This window comes from Protomyctophum bolini (assembly GCF_963924005.1).
Source record: "Protomyctophum bolini genome assembly, chromosome: 7".
In the NCBI taxonomy this organism is placed as follows: domain Eukaryota; kingdom Metazoa; phylum Chordata; class Actinopteri; order Myctophiformes; family Myctophidae; genus Protomyctophum; species Protomyctophum bolini.
This window is the reverse complement of record NC_137868.1, coordinates 37,575,026-37,588,353: the sequence shown is the minus strand read 5'-3', so window position 1 is coordinate 37,588,353 and position 13,328 is coordinate 37,575,026. Positions and strand designations below refer to the sequence as shown.

The 13,328-nt window shown below is 44.9% G+C and overlaps 1 protein-coding gene across 3 annotated transcripts in view; it reads right to left on the bottom strand.

The window, feature by feature from the left end:
• nbeal2 (neurobeachin-like 2) overlaps nt 1-13,328 on the bottom strand; it is a 110,114-nt gene that overhangs the window by 43,393 nt on the left and 53,393 nt on the right. For all 3 annotated transcript variants that reach the window (XM_080768902.1, XM_080768903.1, XM_080768904.1), the window contains 8 exons: nt 11,789-11,948; nt 9,342-9,444; nt 8,177-8,330; nt 5,950-6,105; nt 4,894-5,053; nt 4,477-4,565; nt 3,728-3,885; nt 1,464-2,058 (listed from right to left, as the gene is read on the bottom strand). In XM_080768902.1, the coding sequence (XP_080625028.1) occupies nt 1,464-2,058; nt 3,728-3,885; nt 4,477-4,565; nt 4,894-5,053; nt 5,950-6,105; nt 8,177-8,330; nt 9,342-9,444; nt 11,789-11,948 (1,575 nt within the window). The remainder of the gene's footprint in view (nt 1-1,463; nt 2,059-3,727; nt 3,886-4,476; nt 4,566-4,893; nt 5,054-5,949; nt 6,106-8,176; nt 8,331-9,341; nt 9,445-11,788; nt 11,949-13,328) is intronic.

Here is a 13,328-nt window from a genome sequence, read left to right as displayed (position 1 = left end):
AAGATTTAGAACATTCCTGAGGTTTTTATGTGTGCAATATGTGTTTTTTTTTTTTTTAGATATTTTAGTATTTCAAAATGCCTGTGATGACACAGGCGTTGGTCTCACTTCTTTCCTGGACTACATGTTGTCTCACGTAAGACAGCCCCCCCCCCCTCTCCACAAGGTGAGGCAGTGCACCAAAGCATTATGGCCATTGTAGTAAACCCTAGTCAAACACACAGACTTCATTATTTCTCTGGCCATAGGGTGCACATTTCGAATTGTGCTACCGTTATCTACTACAAATATTATTAACATTGAGTGACTGGAGTTTCTTCCCGCTGTGAAATGTCCCTCTTGAGCAGGTTCTGAGAACCCTATATGAAACCAAGCTATATATATATATATATATATATACACATATAGCTGCATATATGGAAACAAAGCCAGAACCCATGACATATGCTACGGTATATGGTTTGCTTAGTTCTTGTAGTCTAAAGCCATAAGTATACAGGGTTTAAGTCAGTGGTAGCCAACATGCTCTGGGCCACAACGGGCCTGCCAGAAATAATATTGGCCTAGCAAATTATTTTGTAAATGCATTGATGAAACTGGGTATAGGATGAACGCATAGTTTGAACGCTCTGTATTCACTGTCAACATACCTCTTTAGACCTTTGACTGGCAACGAGTTTCACATGCCCTAAACAAGACATTGTTTCTCAATGTATCTAAAAATAAACTTTGATTGGGTGACCCGACAGCTGAAGGGTTAGGGCACGTACCGTACTGTAGGCTCTAATAAAATGGCTGACAGCAACTAATTCCCAGGCCAGTCGGACCATTATGTGCTGCATGCCAATCCAATACTCTCTCTCTCTCTCTCTACACCAGTGGCTTTCAACCACTTTCATATCAAGGTCCATTGCTTATTCAGCATTTAAGCCACAGACCACCATTCGATGAGATTTAGCCACTCAGACCCAAGACATAGAATATTTGTTTTCGTCTGATTGGATTTTGTCCACAATTCCATGCTGTATTGATGTGGTAGCATAGGAGAGATAACAGGCAAACGATCAATTATAAAAAGCATTTCTATCAGCCTCTGTTAACACTTGATTATATGCACAGTTCAAGATCTAGGTCTTGGATTAGCCATTGAACTGGCCTGAGACCAGCCCTACTGTCTGACGGAAAACATCTGTTCTATTTTCTATTTTAAATTTCTATTTTCTATTTACTTTTGGCATCCTTTTTTTATATATGTTTTCCTTTGCGGCTTTCGCCTATTTTTAGGCTTTCGCCTATTTTTTTTATAGAGGGACAGACAGTAGGCTGACAGGAAATGGGGGAGTGAAATGCAGTAAAGGCCGTCGGGATCGGGAGTCGAACCCGCGGCACACTGCCAGACTCAGGCATTTTTATAATCTGGTCTCGGGTCATCACGTGTTTAAGTGGTTAAAGTGGGACTATACCTGTGGGTTGGACGTGTTGGAGATGGTGTCCCCACCACCACCACCGCCGCCAGGCGGGTCGCCGGTCCCACAGCTGTTGTCGTCCAGGACGTTGGACAGACTGGAGCTCATGCGGACCCTGAGGGCGGGGGGGAAGGGCTTGCTGTGCTCCAGGGGAGACGGCGTCTCGGGCTGGCTGCCCGCCGTGGGCGTGTGCGGGCCCGTCCCGCCGCCCTCGCCCCCCAGGCTGCCCCCCGCTCCCAGCTCCATCATGTCGAAGGGGGACGTGCCGAAGGGGGACAGCGGGAGGTAGGTGCCCTCCTCGTCCAGCCTCGTCGGGATGTCCACCGTGGCCGAGACGGAGGAGGACGAGCAGCTCTCCTGCTCCATGGAGTCGAACGACTTGAACTGGAGCGCGTAGCTTTTCAGGTTTCCGCCGCCGACTCCTCCTCCTCCGCCTCCGTTAGGCGGAGACATGGACAGGTCAGAGAAGCCCTCCGAGATGTCCCGCTGTCCGCTGCCGCTGTCGTCGTCCTCCTCCAAGTCCTCGTCGTCCTGCGAGGAGGGGAAGGGGAACATGTCGGCGCTCACGTCCTCTATGGCCAGGTTCTGCTCCCTGTGGATGCGGTTGTCACCATTAGTCGTCATACAAATAACTGCGATGAATGATTTCAGCTGGGTTTTTTTTTTTTTTTTTGGGATTGAACATTGGAACACATTTCTGTTTGTCTTAAGTAATCCTTGCCCAAGCTGTGAGGCCCATAGGGGCAGGAGCCTATCTCCTGTTTGCGTTAGGCAGCTTGATGTACACCCCCTGGACATGACGCTAGTATGTCGGAGGGATTTACCCCAATCCAACCCTTGATGTTGGTGCTGAGTGCCAAGCAGGGATAGCCTGGTTAATAAACCAGACCGAATCAGCCGTTGGCAAAAAATAAATGGCCTGCCGGTGGATTACGGTCTGGAGAGGCTCAATTGTACGCCCATTTCCTACACCAGAGAAATGGGGCGGCCAATCGGGACACGGTATGCAATATGGGCGGGCTTTGGTACAGTGACTTTCAATGCTTGAGACCTTACAATTTACAATTTACAATTTAGGCATTTAGCAGACGCTCTTAATCCAGAGCGACTTACATTAAGCAAGAACAAAAAGCATGGGGAATACATCACATAAAAACATTTATCATGAAACATGCGTAAGCTAAGAAAGTAACAGTGGAATATCTATAATGAAACTATACATATAAGCTATACATCTATACTACTATGATATACATTATGTACTATGACGTGCTATGACTACATACAATGCACTTATGCTGTTTACATAACATGCTATAAGTCTGTATCAAATGCTATCTAAGTCTACAGAATTGCTATCTAAGGGGGTGGGGTAAGTGCTATGGGCCATGATGGAGTCTGAAAAGGTGGGTTTTCAAACTATGGCGGAAGATTGACCTTTGACTGACAGTAGCTCTGACCAATTGCGTCAAAGAGAAAATGATTCAACCCGCAGCCCTGGAAATTAAATCCAAGCTGAGCCTCCCCAGACTAATATCCCGCGGTCCGTGCGATATTAGTCTGGTTTATTAACCAGGCTAAAGCAGGGAGGCATTGAGTCTTTGGTATGACTCGGACAGGGATCGAACCCGTCCCAGAGCGGACACTAACCACAAGGCCACTGAGCTGGTTGTTATCCTTTTAGGCAATCAAAATAAATACTGTACTACTGCCTAAACAGGCCATACATTTAATAATTGCATTAATAATCTGTAAAATTGTAAATAATAATAATAATAATAATAATATCAACAGATACATTTCACAGATGAATGGGAAAGACCGACTATTATGCAAAAATAATGGCAATTATTTCAAATAACTAGTAGCGCAAACATCGATCACTCTCTGCTGATTTCTGATCGTCTGCCCCTTTGTTAAATTGACGCACACACACACACACACACACACACACACACACACACACACTCCTCTCTCTCTCTGTCGCTCTAATTAGTTTCATGTCCCACAGCTGCGTCTACATTCTCCCGCGGATCATGCCGGGAGCTGCCTATGCCATAGAAAGCATAGGTGAGTTCCAGTGTAGGCTATAACTAACCAGGACCCAGTATGCAAATATGGGGCAGGACATTGCAGAAAAAAATCTAACACTGAGAGGATGTACGAGACTAATATTATCCATTATAAAACGCAGTGAAATTAGTATGGCTACATGAGGCTAGGTCAGCATTGTGGTAGTGGGATGACTGTACCAGGCCTACCTGTGGAGAGGGGGTCTGTGGACAGGGGGGGTCTCCGTCACGAGGCTGCTGGCGTAAGACTCCTTGATGTACAGCTTGGTCAGGACGTCCTGCCACCCAGGCTGCTTGGCCAGCTGCTTCACATAATCCTCAGTGGAGTAGTAGATGAGATGGAAGAGCTGAGGAGACGACACACACATAGTGATCAGTGATACATATATTATCCTGGCTTTGGACAGACTGAAAACATGGATCCACTCGCGCTTCCTCCCCGCGGTCTGTCTGGACGGTAAGTGGTTGCTTTGAGCCTCGACAGACAGACTCAACTAGCCAATCAGCGTAACAAAAAGCTCACGGTGCGCTAGTCTGCTCCTCATGCTTAAAATATACAGCGCTAAAAACAACAAGGTCTATTTAGATTCTACTTTCTACGTGAGCAAGATATATGTCCGAGTCTATATCTGACATAAGTTCACTTTGCTGTTCTTATCTAGAAACCTTTAAACTTTGTTTGTTGTGACATCTCAATTCAATGCAGGGGCTAAAACTGGTGGAAACAATCATTCAGAAACATTGTATTGGACGTATACTGTGAAGGCCCTTGAATTCAGATGTCCCTCCCGGGCCGTATCTGAGAAGGCGCAGATCTGTCTACATCCTGTGTACAGCAGACAGGACAGTACACACTGTCTATATCGTACACGACACACAAACTCAGCAAGTCAGCATGTGTCTAAACTCGCAGCCTGTAAAGATCTGGACTGACAGACCTTACGACAGACATCCAGACGGACAGCAAGCTCAGCTCTGTGGGACAGATAGGCCACAGCCAGAAGATCTCTGAAGTTAGGGTTGGGATCTGAGGAGGGACGAACAGATGGGGACAGAAAACACTATTAATGCTGTCTCAGAACTGTCTGCCAAACAATAGGCGATAAACCTTCGATACATTTGTGAATAAAAAACACTAGAACAGATATGTTTTAACAGCTTATAAACCCTCTTTCAGAAATAGCCAATCTACAAGCTCAGTATTTCAGTTCACACACACACACACACACGCCACTTGAGCCCTATATATAATTATCATGCGACAAATAGCAGATCTACAAGCTCACAATATGTGGCGCAAGCTAGTAGGTCTACAGACCTGTGTCCTCGCGGACGAAAGGTCTGTTTTCAATTACCCGTAGCGAGGACCTGCTCGTACAGACAGCGCACGGTCGCCATGGTTACCGGGACGTCCCCGAGGAAACAGACCAGGCCCAGGTAGCCAAAGTCCTTGAGCTTGATGCGCTGCTTGGTGCGCTCTGACACCCGGTCACTGTTGAGGAGCTTCTTCATCACCTGGAGACAATGTGGACATGTTCCTTTCATTAAGTTTACTTGGCAGTGTTTTCATCTGTAGCCCCTGGTTCAATGATTCACAACTAGATTAAAAAGCAGGTGCGTAGGCAAAGAGCAGCTGGCGACGTCAACAATAAAACAATAAACCTGCACGCTGCCAACGTGCACGGTACGAGAGACATTTTAATAAAGCGAAGCAACGTTTCGTTTGTGTAGAGCAGGGGTTCTCAACGCATGGGTCGCCAAATTATGGGTGGTGGTCGCCAAATTATTTTGGGGGGGTCAACAAACTATATATATTTTAAAAAAATGCAACTGAATGGCTGGAAAATGGAGATTAAGAGTTTATATAGTACACATAGTACATGCATAAACTTTCCTTAATGATTATATCTGGTTTCAGTATTCATTTATGATATATTTTCTCTATTATTAAGGTTATTTTTGCAGTCAGTTTGTATTGGGCGTTGGGAGGGGGCAAAGCATGTCCGAACCCCTGGTGTAGAGACCTTCCTCAGGCATGCATTGAATTGAATTTATTTTAAAAAGATTTTAAATAGAAACAGCATTACTTATAGCCAACCAAGGATTTTGCTTCTTACGCATACAGTACGTCTCAAACTACGCAAGTTATTTTTCACTCACTTATAATAAACACACTCGAGTCAGTGAATCAAGTTAAGTTACAGAAATTCAGACAATTTAAGACGTTCAAGCGTGTAAATAGTAAATACGGAACCAAATGGATTGAACCTTTATTTAACCTTTAAATTAAGAACAGGTTGTGATGTGCCTGTGCAGCTGAAGGGCGGCGGCAGGTACAGTACAGTACAGTACAGTGATGTGACGTGATATGACACGTGACGTGACGTACAGTACAGTGATCAGACTCTCACCCTGAACACCCTCTCCCGGGCCTCGTCTCCGAACCTGGGGCTGAGCAGCAGACAGTACAGCTGCTCCGCGCCCCACTCCAGCAGCACGGCGTGCACCTGCTCCCGCGGCGGGCTGTTCCGTACCACGCTGTACAACACGTCCAGCGCACGCACCACCTGACGGAGAGAGGGAGAGAGAGAGAGGATTCAGGGGCCGTGAGAGATAAGGTGAGAGAAGGAGAAGGGGGGGGGGGGAGCAGTGATATAGACATACATGAGTGTTGAATGAGGTGTATGTTGGCTATTTTCGTCAAAGAGACATTAGGGGTCAAAGGTGCAGACAGTGGTTTCCAAACCATTTATTTAGCCCATGACCCAAAAGAGAAATTAGATGGTTGCCTGGGTTGTGGGACAGCGTTGTCAATTTTCCACTATTTCTTAAACATTTGTTTTCTAATTGATGGAATTTCTTGGGATTTTTTCATGAAATTTACTAAAGAAATAAATATATAAGGGGACCCATGAAAATGTGTCCGCAACCCACAAATGGGTCCCAACCCAGTGTTTGGGAACGAGTGATTTCGGGAGTAATGAGTGGTGAGCTGAGAAGGTCAGGTGATGACAGCTCCGAACTCCCACAGAGAAACTGATGAAGGCGAACAGAGTGGAGTGGAATTGAGCCAGAAGAACCATGCACCATAATATGGTGCATGGTTCTTCTGTAATATTATCATCAACAGCATTATCCTCACTGTCGGGGCGGAAACTTTGTGTCTCCATATTTATTTTCCACACAAAATGAATACCGCAAAACTAAATCGCACAAGATTGTCATCGAGAACAGAGAACATTGTGACATTGTACAGTAGATCGTCCACTTTAGCTATTTTGCAAACCTGGTTCATTCTCTCTGTGGGGTTTATGCATACTTTGACAATGAAAAGTATTAACAAAAGCTTGTGACTAAATAATAACTACATTGGATTGGCAGACAGTGTTGGACATACATGGAGTACAAGGCCATCGTGCAACAGTTGCAGCAACAACTAGAAGATGCACACTGACACCCAGCTGTCCAGCAGATCTTAACCCATTTTTGGCGGGAACCCCTTTTGGTGTTGCATTATGTAATGCTTTAGCTATTGAAAAATAGCAGATCTACAAGCTCATAGCACGCCACCGAGTGGCACGCTATGAGCTTGTACGTGGCCTGCCAGCTGATTAGACCCTCAATAAAATGATGTGCTGTGCACATCGAAAAGCAAGTGATCGAAAAACAACCTGTGATATGTCTTCTTTTATATTCCTGAACCGATTACATGACAAAAGTCTCAATTGTTCAGAAATAGTGTTTGTTCACGAGCTGGTCCAGCCGGCTCCATTCACTGCCATGTATTTTCATGGAACTTCTGGTGCATGAAGCTTCCATGGAAGTGTCCATGAAAGCGTCATGGCGTGTCCATAAACGTCAGCGTCTCTTCCTTCTGTAAATAAATTCCTTGGGTGGAATCACCCAGAGTGTATTGTCAAGCCACGCCCTGGAAATCCTCAAGTGACTCAAAACACCAAATGCCTTCTCCACTCTGCTATAACAATATGGAACGGCCTTCCCCCCTGCGGTGGCGGTTGTTATGTTGTTATGACGTTACATTCATGCCTTCAACAAGAGGCACAACAAAACACCCCCTCAGTGTGACTGTAATCCCATAAAGCTCAATGACATTTAATCATCCAACATTCAGTTTATTTATACCCCCGACTGAGTAGCTGCAGATCACCGATTGTTTTTTTATTTTACAGATCATTATTGGTTATTCATGAAGCCTGTATCTCGTCAAAGCTTAATAATAATCAAAATAAAACATGATTATCAGGTACTATGATTATACTATAGGAGGAAGATAATTATAAATGTATTTATTCAAAAAAGGTGTTCAACCTTAGCACTGCTCGTGGCGGAACGTTCCGTCAGAAGGAATCCAACCAGAAGCTGCTTCTGCCGTAATGTTCCGTCTGATAAGCTTTATTATTGATATCAAACCGGATCGCTGATTTCATTTTTTTTTTTGGCTTGGCCTTTCCTTCTTTAGCAATCCTAGACCGGGTTGCGCAACCGCGCTGTGTGTGTGCATGCGTGCGCGCTACATGCCGCTCCTCTCCCACAGACAGCGTGTAGGCCATGAGGCTGTGTGTGTGTGTGTGTGTGTGTGTGTGTGTGTGTGTGTGTGTGTGTGTGCGCGCGCGCTACCTGCCGCTCCTCTCCCACAGACAGCGTGTAGGCCATGAGGCTGTGGAGCTCCTCGCTGGTAGGAGACTTCAGGAGGAAGTCGTTCAGGAGGTTGAAGAGAGCCTCCTGCACCGTCTGCCTCTCCTCCGACAGAGGGCTGCCATCTTTCTCTCGGCTGAGGAAAGGAAAGAAAGAGAAAGCTTTTTATTTCGAGGTTTGTGCAAGAATTCTATACCTCTAAAGGGCATAGCAGTGGCTGTGGTTTTCTGGTTCAACTGAAAAATCGGGCCATTCATAGAGATTTACAAAAAAATATTCTATATTCTAGAATCAAAGCCATCCAAGATCCTGGTCAATCATGACCATAATTTTAATCTGTGAAAAAAGAATAATAATAATAATGAATATTAAGGTCATGATTCACCAGGAGTTTTGGGTGCAGCCACTCCAATGCCCAGCTTTGTCCGTCCGTCCCTGTGTATGTTTAGGGTACCAACAGGGGGCGCTGTTGCACCACTCACTTCAGACAGGTCTGATGTTTTTTAAATACATTTTGAACTTTTTAAAATGGGACATTCTGCATAATGAGTAGATTTGCCCTCCGTGGCCTTACGCTAGATCTCTTATTCAATCCTGCAAAAACAATATATATTTTTTGTTTATAACTTTTCTAGACGATATGAAAAGTTAGTCCATGGAATGTTGTTGTTGTATCCCTTCCGCAAAGACAACAGCTGGTGTAAGGCCATATCTACCTTTTCTTAAAGGACCAGCGCCCTATATCTTTTATTTAAGATTTATTTATTTTTAAGTGGTGCAACCATTTCATTACGGAGCTTTGTGTGTCGCTGGGTATGTCCCTGGCTGCCTGTGTCTGTCCGAGTACAGTACAGTACAGTACAGTTTACAGTACAGTACAGTACAGTACAGTACAGTACAGTACAGTACAGTACAGTACAGTACAGTACAGGGACCGTTTCAGACACGGGGCGGCTCGCCGGAACCAGGCCTGGTACCCTGGGCGCGTTCCTGCGGGTCTGGAAGTTCCGGGGACCCCCACACGAAGTTGCACCACTTACTTCACACAGGTGTGAAAAAAAAAACGGCTAGTGCGGAATTCTCTTTCAAGTAACATAGTTCTACATTGCAGTATCGATACTTTTACTTAAGTATTAATGTGGTTCACCTGTAGTAGGTCCGGATGTTGTCCAGGACATACTGGACGCCGTACTTCCTCCTCATGCGCTGCTTGCCCTCCCTGATCACAGACGACAGGTATTTCACGTGGCCTGCATACGGTGAGAAAACAAAAGGGGGGGAAAAATCCACGTTATTTTCAAGGGATTTTCTTTCGATAGGGTTGGATAACTTGGGTTAGGTGAAAACGTGTTGAAAAGATGAGAAAAGCCACATTCAGGGCCCCGTTTTCAATATGAGCGCCATGTATTTCCACTGCGCTACAAACGTGACTGTATGTTTTCATTGGGAGCGCCATATATTTACACTGTTCGACTAACGGCAGCATGTCGAGGCTCTGAGCGTTTTGTATGGTCAGTGGACATCCGAGAGATGATTTGAACGATGATTTGATTGGCTGAGCACCTACAGACACAGAGTTATAGTGTTACGCCAGAGTTACGAAAACAGCGCTCGAGTGCTGTTCATGCCGCCCTGGAGAGTTTACAAGCTGGATTCTGAAATACAATATATATTGTTTTCAATGAGGGCGGCAAATATCACCAATTTTAGGCATGTGTGCAACATGACACCTGTTTTAAAGTATTGTACAGTGACAACTAAAGTCTCTGTAATGTTTATGCTATACTATTACAAAAGAAACTATCTAAAATAAAGGGATTTAAGATAATGAAAGCTGGGCTGTTGCCCTGAGTCCAGTGCATTCTGGCAACTTCCGGTCCAGGACTTTGTCACTCTTCGCAATGCTCTTCACCTATAGAAGTCTATGTAGAAGAGCTGCCATTGGACTGGCCCCATGAAGTGAACGGAGATGTCCCAACTCTGTCGTACTTCAATGGCTCTGCAGACACAGAATGCTGCCTCCTATAGCCAGCTTTCTGTGTCTGTAGGTGCTCAGCCAATCAAATCATCGCTATAGGGTACACAAACATTGCTCAACCAATCAAATCATCGCTATGGGGTAGACACAAAGCTGGGCATATGAGGGGCTAGCGCCCCAGAAAAACAGAAGGACAGTTTCGGAGGGAAGGAGCACATTGTTCAACCATTTCAGTGTCCAACCATTTCTCCAAGGTAAGGAGGTTCATTTAAAAGGCCTGGGAGAACAAGTGTGTTTTTAGTCTGCTTTTTAAAAATATCCATAATTATACATAATTATAACCCTGGGAACGCAGAATGACTTTAATAGTCAACCCAGTCGGGACTGCAAATACTAATGTATTCAATCTTTGTTGAGACCATAATTTGCATCTATCTAGAAGAGACATTAGCAAAGTGCAGGTGCTCCAGCAAGAAGTAAGAAGAAGTAAACAACATTGTGACAACACAGTGAAACTGATGGCAGAGGTGTCTTTTTATAGCGGGTGCGGAAAATAAGTTACCACTAAAGCCCAATTTCCTTGCTGTACGGCAACAATGACATTCCCAAAATAGAGATGCCAGTTTGAAAGTGGCAAGACAAGAAAACACACACATCTAGAACATGTCGATGGATGACGTGGAACGAGATGCTCTCAGCGTTGATCTACTGTACAATCAGATTTATTTGGAAAAAATGTGTGTCGAGGAAATGTGGAATACCTAAGTTATACATTTAAGGAGATCAAATAACTCATGGGAAACTAAGCTGTTTTCTGTCTTTACTGACATTTGACCTGTGACTTGTGTCATTTGTTAAGACCCACCTACTCCCTGAGGGGGGTAGGATTGTATTTAAGCTGAAGTCTGACTGAGTTGTGTGGAGTCAGTATATGGTGTTCCATTGCAACGCTTCATTGCTGGCTCCGTATTAGAATACAAGATACTCTGAAACTCTGAATTGTGTCTGTCTCATTATGTTGTTTAACTGCCATAGTGTTATAAGTGCTCTCCGAAAGATTCCATAACAAGAGTTCAAGAAAATAATAAATACCGGTATGCATAAGAATTACTAGAAAGGTGTGCTGCTCAGACAGAGCACAGGTCTCCACCGGCTAACATTGATCACATTACCCCAAAGATAATGTGTACCAATGTGTGAGATTTGGACAAAATCTGCAGGAGTAGTACTGGCGCAAAAAGTGTGTTTTGCAGAAAAGAAAACACACTATGGCAGAAAATGTATTGCACAATTTGGGGTGTCTATTAGTTGGTAGCAACACAGTTACTGTGGCTACTGTGTTTATACGTCATCATACGTACATCATCATATAAAAAGGCACCAGCTTTTTTGGGATACCAATAAATTGGAACTTAGTGTAAACTACGATGGTTCCATTGAACCAAGCCGGAACACGAGGCATTGTGAGATTGTAGATCAGCTATTTTCTCAATTTCTTTTTTTCTTTGTTATATTATTTGACAATTTGACAATGCTCGACCCGTTTGTTTTGTACAGTTTGTTGATTGCTTCTGATGCAGTTCCTTTTTTTTTTAAAGGTATTAAAAAAAACTGACCGAGACAGACGGCGAAGTGGCTGTTGGTCCAGACGCGGAAGTCGTAGAGGAGGTGCTGGTGGAGCTGCTGCAGCAGAGGAGCGTTCCCCTCGGAGCTCACCTGCTCCAGCAGGAACTGACAGGACATCAGCACGTTCATGTCCATCCTGCAGCCTGGAACCTGCCCGGCAACAGCACACAACACAACACACATGAACTGACGGGACCACCCTGCAGCCTGGAACCTGCAACCGGCAGCAACACGACCCACATGAAGTGACAGGACATCAGGACACAACACGTGGAAGGAACACGTTATTCCAGCCAGTTCCTTTCCCCTCCATCTGCCGCCCCGGCTGACCAGGCAGTTTAGAGAGACCACGATTGTACCTACCCTATGGGGGACACGGGGAGAACCATGCAAACTCCACACAGAAAGGCCCTTTTGCCAACCCCACCTCGGGTATGGGCACTGATGACGCGAAGGAGAGAACACACCCCCCTGCCGGGGAATCAAACCCAAATTTGTTTGATTCATGAAAATGTTGTTTTTTTTGGGAATGTTTTTTGAAAAGGTTTTGAAACAAAAAAAAGGGACCCATAAAATGATGTCTGCCACCCACACATGGGTCCCGAGTCCCAAACCAGTGTTTGGGAACCAGTGGGTTAGGGGTTCGTTCCAGATCAGTGCTTTCTCAACCAGCTTTGCGTTAGGATCCAAACATTCTCCATAGCTCTGCTTCTTAAATGTTTTCTTAAATTTTAAGGACCCTCGGTTTGGTATCCATTATTAGCTCACAGACCCCCCCCCCTCAGACTCTAAGAGTGTAGTGGAATGTCTACACTCTCGGAGCTACAGACCCGTAAGAGTCTATTTGGTTCCATTTGTATACGCTCTCTGATTTGTACACAAGTCAAAGCTACAGACCGGTAAGGGTATAATTTGGTTCTTAACTACTGTATCAATGAGTTAGACTAGGGACCAGCTGCAACCATTTCAATGACCATTGACCCATGGGGGTCCCCTGCCCTGACGCCACGTCGAGAACCACTGCTCCATATCAGTGGCTGCTGCAACAACCCAGTAGCTTTTAATCTTGTCCCTGCGACATACTAGCGTCATGTCCAGGGAGTGTACTTGTACATCAAGCTCCCTCACGCTACAGAAACAGGAGATAGGCCCTATGGGCCTCATGGCTCGGCAAGGCTACTTACTTATATACAGTAGGTATAGGGATTTCATTGGGTTGTGCATTGTGCATCATAGTAAATTCAAGTAATTTGAATTTGTGTATATACAGTAGGAAGTTTTTCCGTTACGTTTCTTTTCCCATTCATGAACATGGTTGAGCACATACTATACACCACTGCATGTACTGTACTGTACGTGTGTGTGTGTGTGTGTGTGTGTGTGTGTGTGTGTGTGTGTGCGTGCATGTGTGTGCGGAATCCACGCAAGTGTGCATGCACTTGTGTGTGTGTGTGTGTGTGTGTGTGTGTGTGTGGTTGTTAGAAAAGAGTTTCCTCACAGGATGCCCCACCTCAGACTTATAAACACCAA